Source organism: Maylandia zebra, linkage group LG10, assembly GCF_041146795.1.
Source record: "Maylandia zebra isolate NMK-2024a linkage group LG10, Mzebra_GT3a, whole genome shotgun sequence".
Taxonomy (NCBI): Eukaryota; Metazoa; Chordata; class Actinopteri; order Cichliformes; family Cichlidae; genus Maylandia; species Maylandia zebra.
Genome location: NC_135176.1, coordinates 29,841,514 through 29,855,962, shown reverse-complemented (window position 1 = coordinate 29,855,962; position 14,449 = coordinate 29,841,514). Strand labels below are relative to the sequence as shown.

The following is a 14,449-nucleotide window of genomic DNA, read 5'->3' as shown; positions in this document are numbered from 1 at the left end:
TTTCTTCAACATGAAAATTGAAAAAGACGGAAAAATGCAGAAGGGGTGTGGAGTTCGTCTGTCAGTTAGGCAGGGACACACCCATCAGTCTCAACATGGGAACACTAGTTCATCAAAGTACAGTAGCATAGCAAGTGTTTTCTGTTTTTTATCTGGTTTTGTTTTAAAATGAATTCAGCCAGGGGCAACTCATTGCACATGCATGCTTTCTGTGCAGGCAGCAACGCCCTGCTTTACAGTCACACTGTTATCACAGCACTTTGTTCGTAATCACAGGACCAGAAACGGTCACAACATTGACAAACCATGCTGGGTGGGTGTGAAAATTGAGGTGTGTCTGGCCACTTCCCAGAGGCCTTTGCTGTAGGTGGATGCATTCTTTTGATTTGAACCTGCAGTGTCATGTATATGGCTGTTGTTACAGGAGGGAGGATCTTTGATTTATCGAGCTGGTGTGGCATTTTTTCTTGGCACAGCCGAAGAAAATCCTGTGTATCTAAACACACTGTTAAGTCTGTTAAGTCCACTAACAAATTAATCAGCCAGTCCACAGTTATGTAATACTTTATCACTGACATATTTCCACTTTTATGACCTTTGACTTGTTTATTGTGAAGGTAAAGCTGCTTTTGACCACTTGATAAAAAAGAAATGGCTTGTGTAAATGAAACCCTAGTTAACTATTCCAATGCTGTAAAACTTTGCAATTCAACAAATATTGTACCAGCCTGATTATAGGTAGCTACATTGCCTTATAAGCTTACAGCATTGTCATTTGCATGTTTTGATAGTCTGATGAAAATATCACAAGCCACTTTTTATCAGCATCGGTGAAGCCCGTCTGGTCAAACTCATTCACTTCCTGTGTTCTTTCTTTGCTTTTATGACTTTTTCATCTTTTTCTATGTCTTCTTTGGTATTTTTGTCTTTTTCTTCATTTCTTTTCACTTAATCTTAGAATAAAATGGTTTGATATGAAAAGGTAAAACTTCGTAATCACAGTCTTTGCTCGTACATCAACCATCTGCAGAGTGTCCTGGAGTTACCCCTGCCTCTAATCTGCTTTCGCTCCAACTTGCTCGCAGCGTTCTTTCCCGTCAGCTCGTCAGTGACAACTTATTACTAATCAGCTTTTCTTGACCTGCTTGAAGAATTCTTTCTTGATGATTTCATTTTTAGTGAGGATAAAGTGACATGAAGCAAATTGTGGTTGACCTGACTTTTTTTTTTCTCAGAAAAAGAAATGTCTGTCAGTCTGCTCCTGACTTTAATGATGGTTTTCATTTTTAACATTTTTTGAAGTCATTTGAAGCCACTTTGAGCACAAACGCCACTCTTACTGTGTGACACATTCTTGGAAATTTGACTAAAACATTTCTCAACACACAGCGTGTTTGTAATGAACACGGACCCACCGGTGAGGCCGGAAAGATTGGAGGGCTAAAATTGTCCATCTCCGTGGGAGGGGAACAAGTTCAGAAAACAAAACCCAAAACATGATGGATTCTTGTAGTGTGCAGAGACGGCTGGAGTGCTGTTGAATGTCACGGAGGCCTTTTGACCTTTGTTATCTGAGGACTGAAAGACATTCCCTGAGCACTTGAGAGCGGTGGGGATTGGTTATTAGATGCAAATGCAGATGCTAATTGGCAGACTGGTCATTTACCTCTCACCTTTTTCCATATTCATCATCAGCCATAGCGCAATGAGGCTGCACAGTGTGGATAAGAGGTAGAATCTGAAGCGTAAAGGGAAATTCACCCATGAGCTGCAACCTCCAGGCCTGAAAAGTGAAGCCAATGCATACCTGCTAGAAACTGCAGTTCTGCAGGCTGACTCCAAAGGCACATCAATCTTGTTAAAATGCCCATCTATACAATAGAAATATGCACACTTAAAGCACGATACAAAGAGCTGTAAAGGGCTTTTACTTTAGGGTAAGGTAACATATATACATTTAAATACTATGATCTGACTGTTAGATGCACAGGCGGTTACCTCACATCTGTTAGATTCTAACAGATGTGAGGTAACTGCCTCACATCTGTGTAGGTTCTACATCATCCAGGTAATCGTTGAGCGCTTGAAATGAAGAGAACTGGACTTGTGTGTTTCACCTCTCATCCAAAAGGCTTCTTCAGTTCTAAATGAACTGATAGAGAGTCCCAGCTACTCTTTTTGGAGGCTGTTCACATTTTTGTTTTGGTTTGAATGAAGTCATGTTTCATAGGCTGTACAGTGTGTGACAGCAGCAGATAAAATGTTTCCAAAAGCAACACGACGCGACTGATTAACAAAGAGTATCAGTTAACCCTGAATGGAAGGTGTGGCATAACTGAATCTTCTCAAGATCAAACTCTGTTTTGTAGATCTGACTTGTATCAGGCGCCTACAGAGAAGAAACTGAATATAGCGCTTCCTTTGCACTGACCAGGTAACCATTACCGCTGTGACCTACATCATGTTTGTCACCAGCCAAGTCTCGGCTTAAATTCTAGCGATAAACACGGGAAGATCAAAGGAGAAAAAAGTTGCCGGACCAGTTTTGAAAATGTTACCCACAGTGAAGAAAAACATTTAACCTATTCTCTCTCACACACACACACACAACATAAACAGACTTCCACAGGCACGCAAGGGACGCTTCTCTAAAATGCATCACTACCTAAAATGCTGCTGTCACAGAGCCAATCAGCGTGCAGTGACCGTAGGACACTCTACACCGCTCCACTGCTTTGCATGCAAATGAAAGTTTACAGTTGCAGGTCTGTACAGGCTGAAGTTAAAATTCTATATATTAGCATATTTATGACCTGGGAGCGGGTTTGACTGTGACATCTGGTGCAATGAAACGCAAATTTCACATGGTAGCAGATTCATGTGTTACATGAAGGCCCCAGCTTTTGCAAGGTATAGTAAAAAGCATGTCTGCACATGTGTTTCTTGCTTTATGTGAAGCGAAATCTTGTTGCTTGAGGATAGGATTCATTTTTATTAAACAGAAGGGCTTTTGTCTGTGTGGCAGTAGTTTTGGCCTGTTCATTCACCCTGCCAGGTTCATGTTTTCCCACTTTTGTGCGAAAGCACTTGGATTCCCTGCACGGAGCAAGTTTTAGAGCATAACACGGTTCTCTGACGAACGAGAACAGGGGTGCAGCTAAAGAATGTTTTCATAATTACTCTGATTTTTTCTTCATGAATTAATGCTTATGACAGAAGATGTTGCAATCAGTTTTTTAACAAAATAAAGAAAAAATGAAGAAGAAAAACAGTTGTCCAAAATAAACAGATATGAGCTTAGAATAACAGGGGAGGGATCTTAAGGTTTGGAGACTCCATCTCAAAGGTCATCTTAGGGCAGATTAGCTCCAAGGAACTCCTGTTCTGACTTGGATGAATGTTGGGAAGGAATGTCGTAATTGTTTTAACTTTGAACCTCAAATTTAACATATTTGTCAAACTGTCTCAACCTTTATGTGTCAGTAGAAGGACGAGGAGGGTTTTTACATGTGTCCCACAGGACCAGACCGTTAATAAGGAACGGTACTGTGGAGTCCTCAGGGACAACATTTGGCTGTGGATTTGCCTTCCTGTGAATTTTTCATGTGCTTGCATGGAGTGATTTAAAAATAGCAGCAGGGCTAGAACGGGTGCAGAGGTGCACAGAGACGACCCCGAAGAGGAGATCTGTCTGATTTAATGACTTATGATTCAGCAAGCACATAGTAAATTCTCACATAGTAAAGGTCAACGCATTAATGTGTGGCTTTATAGTTTCTCTTAGGAAGATATCTGATGTGGAAGCAACATTCAGCATTTTTTCTGTCTTTTACAATGGATGGAAACTTCTACATCTCTGATGCCGTGTAAAGAATCAGATTTCAAGGATTCCCTGAAGTATTTCGTGCTCTGACAAAAATTCTCTGCCAAATGAAAAATCTACAGGTTCATGGGTAATTAAGCAGGATGGTTGTTGACAGACATGTTTGGTGTGGAGGATGCAGTCTTTGCGACTATCTTCTGTGAATGTGATTAGCTGTGTTTGAGCTGAAGGTTTCTGAAGGTTTATGCGCCGATGCTTCCTTAGAGGGTTTTTCTCACAGCTGTGTGGTATGTGAGGTTTTCAAGCCTAATTATAGGATGGTGAAGAAGGGAGTCACATTGAGGTGAAGCAAGAATGATGATATCATGTTTTAAATGTTTAAATTTAAGGAATCTCTTAGGAATTATCACTGTCCACTTTTTTATCTTGTTAAAAAGATCAACAGCTGATCAAACAGGTGATCCACACAGATCCAGCCTGTCTGACGTGAGTTTCCTGTCATATTTTCTGCAGTGTCAACTCCTTTCAAACATCAGCAAGTTTCAAAGAGCTGAAATGCATCATGTTTTTTATCATGAGTATACCATCTGCTCCTCAGTCTTCTCTGCTGATAAACACCCACAGACACAGAGTTATAACCTTATGCTGCAATCACTTTGGCTTCAGTGAGGTTTTCAGTTGAGTTGACTTCATAGTCAAGTTCAAGTTTTCAAATTTTTTCGTTGTCAGTGTCATGTTTTATTTTTTCTTTGAAGCTAATGGTTTATACATTTTGTTTTGGTTTGGGGTTGTGAAAGTTGAACTGCCATTAAATTAGCAGATTAAAAGTCATTTATCAATTGTAGTTCAAAAAGCCGGCACAGCTATGTTGATCTCATTCATGCTTGTTGTCTTTTTTTCTCACAATTTATTGAAGGCACATAAATGAGAGAAATACAGACTGGTGATCTGTTCAGAGTGAGCCCCAGCTTTTGCCCTCTTCATATCCAAAAGCCCAGAGATGTTTTTGTAATTATAGTCATTATTTGATGTACACGTTGTGTAAATAATACTTTCTGGTGTAGCTGGATTCTTGTAGGATATCACTATCACATGTGAATCCGTCTTGCCTTCAAGACAAACTGTGGTTTGGCTGGCCTTTTTTGTTTTCAGTGACTGAATCCATCTTCACGAGCATGCACTACATGTCAGTGCTGTTGCTGAGCTACAAAACTGTGGTTCATCCAAGCATCTAATCATTAAGGTAACACAGTCTGTACCTGTTAAAGGTCAAACTTAATAGTCATAATCACAGAAGCCCCTGCACTATAATTGGAAACCCAACACATGCAGTGTTGCCAGCTAACAAATATCCCACCTGTTCAATGCATCCTGTTGAGTTCCTGTTTTAGTTTTACTCGGTGGCTTCCAGTGTAGGAGTTATTTATTTCCTACTGAGGGAAAACTGTGGACAAAACTGTGAACTAAAGGTCTGGCTTAAAACAGCATTAAACTCTATTGTAATAATATCCCATTTTAATGTTTATTTTTAATAAGATTAAAATGTCTCTTGTCTCACTTTTGTGAATGAAGGATTTTACACGTCTGATGTCTTTAAAAATTTAATTTAATGTTTGTTCAGGCTTGCCAAGATGTCGACAGATCAGCAGGTGTCTCTGCCGTTCACATGATGGCCGATTGCTCAGCAGAAACTTATATATGAGTCTCAATAGGAAGTTCAGTTTAGGCTGTTTCAGTCTGCCAACAGTAGATGGCTATGTGCAAGCAGCTTTGCAACCCACCTTCACCTCAGTTCCACATTTTAATGCGGCTTCTGACTGTTCCTGGCTCAATAATTCATAATAATTTAAAATTATTAAAATTTATTAAATAATTTAAAAAGTCTTAAAAAGACAGACTGAGTCATGCATGATAAGGATTTTTTCTTCAGTATGCACACACAAAGGCACTCACAGAGACTCACACAAAGAGGCTTGTGTGGTAACGTGACTCTTCTCTCTCCAGTAACAATCTCTAGTGTTTCTCAGTCACTCAGGCTTCTGAGAGCCTGTGTGGCTCATGCACTGACCTGCACACACACACACACACGGACGCACACACACATTGACCAGAAGGCCTGCCATGGTGAAGAAGTGAGGTGATGATGTATTGAGTTACTGCTCTTTGTGGAAGCTCCATTCATAGCCCGTGACAGTCAGCTACTGAAGGCTGAAAAAGTTTTGTTTGCATTCAAAACAGGAAGCTGCTGCCTTTTCAACTTTTTTTTAACCACGTTTACTTAAAATACCTGATTTCGTATCACAGGTAAAAACAATCTTATCTCCAGTTAAGAAGAAGAAAATCAACCTGGAGCACCTCAACCATTTGAGATGGTAAACATGAAACGCAATTACCCTCATACTGCTGAAAGGCTGTAACTAATGATTATTTGCATTAACCTGTAGTGACATACTGACTGGTATTATTTTTGAGTAGCTAACACATTTTTAGGCTTTAAAATAGCACAAAAAAAGTGAACATTGTAACAAACACTGAGCATTGAGCTCAGGGGTCAAGTTTAATTTCAGGCTCTTTGAGCAAAAAACTGGATTTTTGCTCAAAGAGCCTTAAACTTATTGACCTGATATATAAATGTATGCAATTTGAAGATTTTGTTGCAGTTTTATATCTTTTTGATATCCGTTTGTTTTTTTGGTTTTTTTAATCTAAGACGTGTGGGAAGTGGCTTTAAAAGACTGTTGAATTAGTGTGTGGATCCACCGTGACATTCATACCAGTTGTCTGTCGTGCATTGTGAGAGATTTTATTCATTGGAACTACCCACATTGCTACCAAGCTGTATGTGCATGTTTACAGACAAAAGAGATCACAGATCAACTCATTTAAGTCACTTTAAATGGGACTGGTGAGTGTAGCTGTGGAATATAGTTTATTAAAAAAAGGAGGATATTTACACTTTTGACACTAACCTGTGAAAACTAATAATATTATATAGATTACACGCCATTACCAGCATGTCTGCTGATAGCAAGCGGCTTGTTTTAGAGTCGTGTTTGTGTCCAGAGTGATCTGCCCGTCAGTCATTTCTACACTCCTTTTCTCTGCAGACACTCCCACCTCCACGCTGTTATAGTTTTTGTGTAGCCGCCTCATTCCTTTTGTTTCCCATTTTTCTCTTACTGTTTAAGAATTAGAAACAGGAGAAAGTAGTGCCAGTCTTTGGCACTGCTGTGACCTTTGAGCTCTGTGTGGGATCATTAACCAACCTCGAGGTTTCACAGTGTCTAGATAGGATTTACAGCCTGTCAAATACCAGAGTTGTGCGTCATCTGAGTCGCTTGTTTTTTCTTCCTCCGTGAGAGCTGGACCTGTTTTAATAAACAAAATCGCTCTTTGTGTGATTTATTATATAAAAACGTGCATTTTACTTACTGTTTATCATGCTTTTGTGCTGCTTTCATTGTCTGTTGTGCCTCACATCTCATAATACAATACAATTTTATTTATATAGCACATTTAAAAACCAGATGTAGGCCAAAGTGCTTCACAGAAACCAAATAAATACAAGTAAATAAAATAATAAAATAAAATAGGTACAAATAAAATATACTAACAGGTGGGAGACTTAACTTAGTACGTAACACAGATCATGCGCATGAAACTTACTGTGGGTTTTTTCAGGATTAGAGGGATGTTTATATTTTCACTTTGCAAAAATTAAAGATAACATTGAGATAAGCCTTTCTTTCTGTTGAGGGATTAAAGTTTTGAAACTTCAGCAGTTTTTTTGGTTTAGTCAGGCTTGTCTCACACAGGTAAGCGATTGTCTTGCATTTCTGGCTTCCCAGAGCTTGTGAGAAGTTACCTGAGCTTGTTGCTGTCTTTCAGGCATTTAAACAGTTTCACTACATGTGTTTTTCTTCCCTTCTCTGGAATTTCCTTGACCCTTATTTTAACAATAGTAACACCCACCTCCTGTGCCACTGTTTCCTGATAGGACTTACACAGCAGTTTATTATATGAGCCATGCATAAAGGAAACCTGCCGCATTACAACCAAGGTTCCCACTGGTAGTGTTTATGTACCGTATATGCTGAAATACTAGTTCATCAGTAAAAGCTGTAAATTATGATGTAATCTGTTGACACAACCTTGCAGTAATGTCTTTGTGTATGTATGCAGTGTTTAATCGTGTGGAGGGAAAAAACTATTTTTTGCATGAATTATAGAAAAATCCTGCAGAGTTCTTTTGTTTGTAGTCTTGTGTATGTCTCTTTTATGAGCAAAACATTTTAAAACACCTTTCTCTTTAGCACTGTGCAACACAGTATTAGTGAATAAACACCTCTCTGACAGTGGTGAAAGAAGCTGCACCTGTAGTGCTCTGTGCAGGACCTGCTGACTCTCCAATGGCACAATGCTTTGAACTTCACTTGGTGGGAAATTCCAGCTTGTGATCTTCCCTCGAGCTTGTGTGGAATCTGGCTGAACCACTTTGCTCAGCCACGGTTTGGATGTGTAGGAAGAAATATCTTATCTTATCCTTATCTTTGTTTAGTCCAACGTATTTAGTTTTAAAAAGAAATTTCTGAGTTTACCATTCTGGAAAGATCATTCACGCAGGTGTTTTTAAATAAATAAATGCAGAGAAATCTTTAAAAAAGTCCTAGAACATAATAAAGTAGCTGTTTTTGCAGCTTTAATGCCATGATTTTCAGTGTTAGCGCCAGTGTTGGTCGTCAAATAGGCCAAATTGCTGTGTTTAAATACCTGAGTTTAAAAGTGCCATAAGTAGAATTCAACACGTAAAAATACTTTTTAAGTAAGAACTGGAGCGTTAGTAGTGGAATGTACTTTAAAGTACCAAAAGTAAAAAGTACTCGTTCTGTACTAACAGAATGCATAAGCAGGAATAGGAATTGTTTTAGCTGTGGTGCCAGACTCTTTATGTTGATGCTGGCATTCTCACAGATGTACATTGCAAAACCATGACATCACACTCATTGCAACTTCTGTGCACCCAAGTCACAGGTAGGCCTTAAAAAAACCTGCTAGTACATACTGTGCTCAGAGTCAGGCAATAACATGATCACACTGACAGTAAAAACCTGTGTAGGGTTCTTTTTTCACATAAAAGTCAGGATGAATTATACCTGTGAACTGTAAAATAAAAAGAAAAAAACTGAACAGTATGTGCCTGTTGATGAGTCTTTATTAGTTTTATTACTGTTATTTATAAGGTGTTATTAATTTAATTGTTAATACTGAGCCTTTAAGCAGTGGTGGAAAGGGTGCAACTAGTGATTTATAACATTAAAAACATGTCAGACAGTTCAGTCTAGTTTTAGTTTTACATTTTAATGCATGAAAAAAAGTTAAAACTTTAAAACGTAAAACTCGTCACAGTTTTAAGTTTTCGTATTTTTTAAGTCAAAACTTAAATAACGGGAACATCACCTCCCTGTTTGCTCTTTGAAACTGTAAACAAAGAGCCCCAGCTGTACGTTACTTTTTACTAAGCAATTTTAAAATTCACCCTCTTCCGTTGTGACGAAGAGGGAGCTGAGTGTAAAAGCGAAGCTCTCAATTTACCGGTCAATCTACGTCCCTACCCTCACCTATGGCCACGAGCTGTGGGTAGTGACCGAAAGAACGAGATCGCGGATACAAGAGGCAGAAATGAGCTTCCTCCGAAGGGTGGCTGGCCTCTCCCTTAGAGATAGGGTGAGAAGTTCGGCCATCCGGGAGGGGCTCAGAGTAGAGCCGCTGCTCCTCCACATCGAAAGGAGCCAGCTGAGGTGGTTCGGGTATCTGACAAGGATGCCTCCTGGGCACCTCCTGGGTGAGGTGTTCCAGGCATGTCCCACCGGGAGGAGGCCCCGGGGCAGACCCAGGACACGCTGGAGAGATTATATCTCTCGGCTGGCCTGGGAACGCCTTGGTATTCCCCCCGGATAAGCTGGAGGAGGTGGCTGGGGAGAGGGAGGTCTGGGCTTCTCTGCTTGGGCTGCTGCCCCCGCGACCCGGCCTCGGATAAAGTGGATGAAGATGGATGGATGGATGGAATTTTAAAATTGTGAAAAAGTTAAAAAACTACAGCTTGACTATTCCTGTAAAATCTGTATCCCTGTGAAAATGCCTGCCAAATATTGTATTAGTGAAACATATCTCTCCTGTAGTGGACAGAAAGTGAAATTAGATATAAAATCAAAGTGCAGTTATTATGTTAATGACTGGTTGTCCATGTACATAATAGCTCTTGAGCAATAACATGTTTAAAGATTTAATATGACAGTATCGACTCATTTGGTTCATCTTAGTTTTTTTCTCCTCGTGTGTAAACTTGAATGAAATATTAATGTCTCGAATTATGGGCAAAACACAAACATGCCTGAAAAACCATTTAGTGTTTTTTTCCTCTCAGTCACTCTCTGTCTCTCTGTTCCTCTGTAAATAATTATAGCCACTACTTGGGACTTTCCCTCAGCTCAAAAGATTCAGAGATGAGATTGTCTTGTTGTAAGATGTCACTGAAGGTCTGGAGGGTTGAGTTGTGAATAAGTGCTTTTTAACAGCCAGCATTTTGCAATTCTCTGCTGTTACATGCACATAGCTGCAGCTGACAGATGTGTTTGGCTTTGATTGAGTGTAGTTTGGAAGTGCAGCATGGTGAAGGCCAGCAGGTCAGGGAAGCCCCTTCAGCATTTCAACACAATGGTTCTTCTTCGCATAAAGCCATAAAGACAATTCTGCAGAAGTATTTAAGTGTCCTGCACAGTCTTGACCTTAACCCCATCAGCTTCAGACATGAACTGGAATGCAAACTGCCAGCCAAGCCTTGTCTCCCCACATATTTAAGTAATCCTTATGTAAATAAAAGAGTGCAGCCTCCTGGTAGTTGGCTTTTAACCCTTCCTAGAAAGTCCTCTCAAGAATAGTGGGGCCTTTGAAGCAGCAGTTTAATAAGCTGCAATTTTTAATGTGTTTATTTAACCTTTAAAAAGGTTTAAGATGTCGTTTAGTGCAGCTGTGATTCGGTCTGCTAAGGATTTCTTTTCTTTTCAAGCGTGATCCCTGTTGGCAGGTGTTCAGCATGTAGCTGAGAAGAAAATTTACTTAAAGCACAAAATTGCATTCCTTACAGTTATCGGCTGAGAAACAGACAAAAGATGACAGATTCATGTCATCATACTGACTCGTCCTGAATTGCTTTGTGTGGCTTATTTCCTGCTGTCTTTACATTTGTGTTAAATCACTTCTGGTGATTTTCTTTGAAAATGTTTAAAATACCTTTCTGGAGCAAGAACCAACAGGTTACCTAACAGACTTATTTACTTTACTTGTGATCTGAACGTTATTTACTCATTGATTGATTTGATGTGTGCTGTCCAGATTTGCAGAAATGTCTGCTTTCTCTTGAATACGATTCAGTGTCTGTTTCCGAGAGCCTTTGGCTAACTAACCATGAAAAAAGACTGAAAAAGGACTTAATCATGTCATTCGGATAAAACACAGTGCTTATGGATCTGTTTCTGTCCTGGTACTTCTAGGTTGAATTGGAGGTAGAAGAGGAGGAGGAAGAGGAGGAGGGGGATGCTGTAGAAGTGGAGGAGGTGGAGATTGTTAATGTCATACAGTCGAAACCACCTCCAGTGATAGAGAAGATCTCAAGGAGGGAGGTGAGGACTGAGTTGAAGGAGATACCAGAGCCAACAAAGCTGGACACACGTTACTTCGGCGAGCTGCTGGCTGATGTCTACAGGAAGAACTGCGACATCCACTCCTACATCTCCGAGCATGTGTCCAAGATCCGTGGACAGTAAGTAAACTTTAGGCATTTAAGTTCACATCTACATCAGTGTACACACAAGATTAAAATTACTTTATCTATTTGGTGCTAATTTACAAAAACAGCTACCTCAAGATGCTTTATATTGTAAGTTACACACCCCACAAAATTAGAGGGAAAATCTCAACAATCAATACATCCCCTATGAACAAGCACTTGGCAACAATAGGGAGGAAGTACTTCCTCTTAACAGGAAGTAACCTCTGGCAGAACTCGGCTTAGAGAACGGCAGCTTTGCGCCTCAACTAGTCGATGGGAGTGAAGGAAAAGAAAAGAGAGCATAGGGAGAGGGGACAAAAGCCACTATAAGAGAGAAGACAGTAATAAAACACATGGGGAGTGAATGACGTGAGCACAGAAGAAACCTTCAATGCATCATGGGAAGACCGCCAACAGCCTGAGCCATAACTAATGGATGTTTCTGGGTCATCTGATCCAGCATTAATGATATGCTTCATTCAGTTCATTTAAAAAACAAAACAAAACAATATACTTTTTAATATTTTTTTTTACTGTATAATCATAAAAGTAGATAAGATGTCTGTCGTCTGAATTCAAACTTGAAGCTGTTTTCAGAGGAGAGGCTCCGCCTCCCATTCTAAAACTTTAAGAACCACTGAATAAACAAGTAGCAAATGGCCTGTTCGTGCTGGTGGTTGTGAAATGAAAACGATGCAATCCTTTTATAGCAAAATAAAGTTTGGTAGTTTTAGCCTGTTGACATATCTTGTTCTTTGTTGCAAATTTGGATTGCTCAACTTCTGATTGTGTAGGAAGAGTTGGTGAAGGAACAAATCACAGCAAAAATGACGCGTTGGTCAGTCAATAAAATTTTTCCTCTTCCCTTAAGTGTTGCAGGAGTTCCTGCATTGGAAAAAGGAACAAACACAGACAGATTTCAGGTATGATAGTAAGATATGGTACTAATCCTTTAAGATATAATGGAGCCTGATTATTCAAGACTTTGTAGGTGAGATGAAGGATTTTAAATTCAGTTCTGGAGCCTACTATAGTCTCTCCTTCTAGACTGTGTTTTTAAAAAAAAAAAAAAAGCCTGATAATAAGGAATTCCAATTGTTCCAGATGTGTGGACTAGTTTCTTAGTATCACAGGATGTGACAGGATGTTTCTCATTTTAGGAATATTTTTGGCGTGAATATAACTGGGTATCATTTGCATAGCAGTTAAACTATATGCAGTGTTTTGTAATAAAATAGCCTAAGGGAAGAGTCTTCATAATTTGAGGTTAAATCCAAGCTTACATTTGATTTTTATTTAATTTTAGCATTTTAACCTCTATTCTTATATAAAGCAGATGCAAGAACTACTTGAAAAGAATGAGTTTATGAAAAAAACTCACACAGCGTTCTTGCTCCCTGTTTCAACTTCTTGCACTGCTATTTAAGCAGTGATGTGAAATGAAGACATCTATTGTCTGGTTCTCAGACATGCTCTGCAACACTTTTAGTGCAGAATGCAAAGCTGGCCATGACCTAGTCAAAACACAAAGCTTTTATTTTGTGTGATATGCTTTTAAAAAAAGAAAAATTTTAACTGAGAAGTATGGATTTATTTTGAAGAGGAAATTTCAAATATCTTACTCTGGAATAAGTAAAGTACCAGGGGACAAAAGGAAACCCCGGTCCTTATTACCAGACAAATAGCCTTTCGCAAAGAAATCTTCCATTTCTACCAGATTTTGGAGTTTAGCACAACTGAGAAACATCTGTGTCATGCTTTGGTTAAATTACCCAATGCGTCATGCTCCACTGCATTAGAGGGAGTTGTCTTTCAAACCATTACGGAGTTGTTCACCTCCACGTTATGATGAAACCTTTCTATCATGAGGGGAGGGGCCTCCATGATGACTCCAGTCCACACAGACATGAAAAACTAAAAAACCTGTGGGAGATCTTTTACTGACACCTGCACGATCTGCAACCCCATCGTCAAGCACCAATCATCTAACGGAAGAATTGTTTTCATTCCTCAAGTGAACTTTGAGAGATCAGAACAACGAATGATGATGTGTAATTTTATGTTGGATGTTTCTTTAACATCACACCTTTCTGTTTGTCCACGGAAAGGTGAGATGTTATACGCATACATCGTTTTGAATTGGACTGCTGTACACCATTTAGATAAGCTGTGTGAGATTGTCATGGAGACAGACACTGGGTTTGGCAGCTTGGATTAGTTTCATGCGCAACATGCTCAAACAGGTTGAAGGCGAGTTTCGGGTTGGCTTCTCTCGCTCGTAACTCCCGCAGTTTCTCGTCTCTGATCTCCTTACAGTACCTCGCAGTTCCCCTTCAAATTCCCAGGTGAGGTCATGCAGTACCTCTGGTGAAGCCCATTCAGATATCCACACACCCAGCATGTCGCTCCCCATTTTATAATCAATATACTAAAGATGGAGATGAACCACAGCACTGGATCTATACAGTGTGTGAGCACTGTTTGCAGCTGCTGTGGGAGACAACAGAACTGTGGTGATCAGTGTCACCTGCAAACTGTGTGATTGCTCTGTCATTTGGGAGAGATTCGGTGCTTTGGACACGAGTGTGACAAGTTGGAGTTTTGTTGGAGATGGTTTACATTAAAGAAACAGGAAAGCATTTTCAAATCAGATTGAAAACTTGATCAAAAGATTCTTCGTGCTGTGTTTGAGCTGTGCAAGAGTGATAATAGCATTCTGGATCACGTGTTTTGGAATTTTCTTGTGCTTTTGGGATTGCTGACAGTGGATTCTGCAGTTTTTGATTTGTATTTTTTTA

General features: G+C 39.6%; 1 protein-coding gene across 2 annotated transcripts in view; it reads left to right on the top strand.

Annotated features, from left to right (window-relative positions):
- Positions 1-14,449, top strand: part of pof1b (POF1B actin binding protein) — a 37,550-nt gene that overhangs the window by 7,229 nt on the left and 15,872 nt on the right. For both annotated transcript variants that reach the window (XM_004551140.6, XM_004551141.6), the window contains exon 3: positions 11,374-11,642. In XM_004551140.6, coding sequence (XP_004551197.2) covers positions 11,374-11,642 — 269 coding nt within the window. The remainder of the gene's footprint in view (positions 1-11,373; positions 11,643-14,449) is intronic.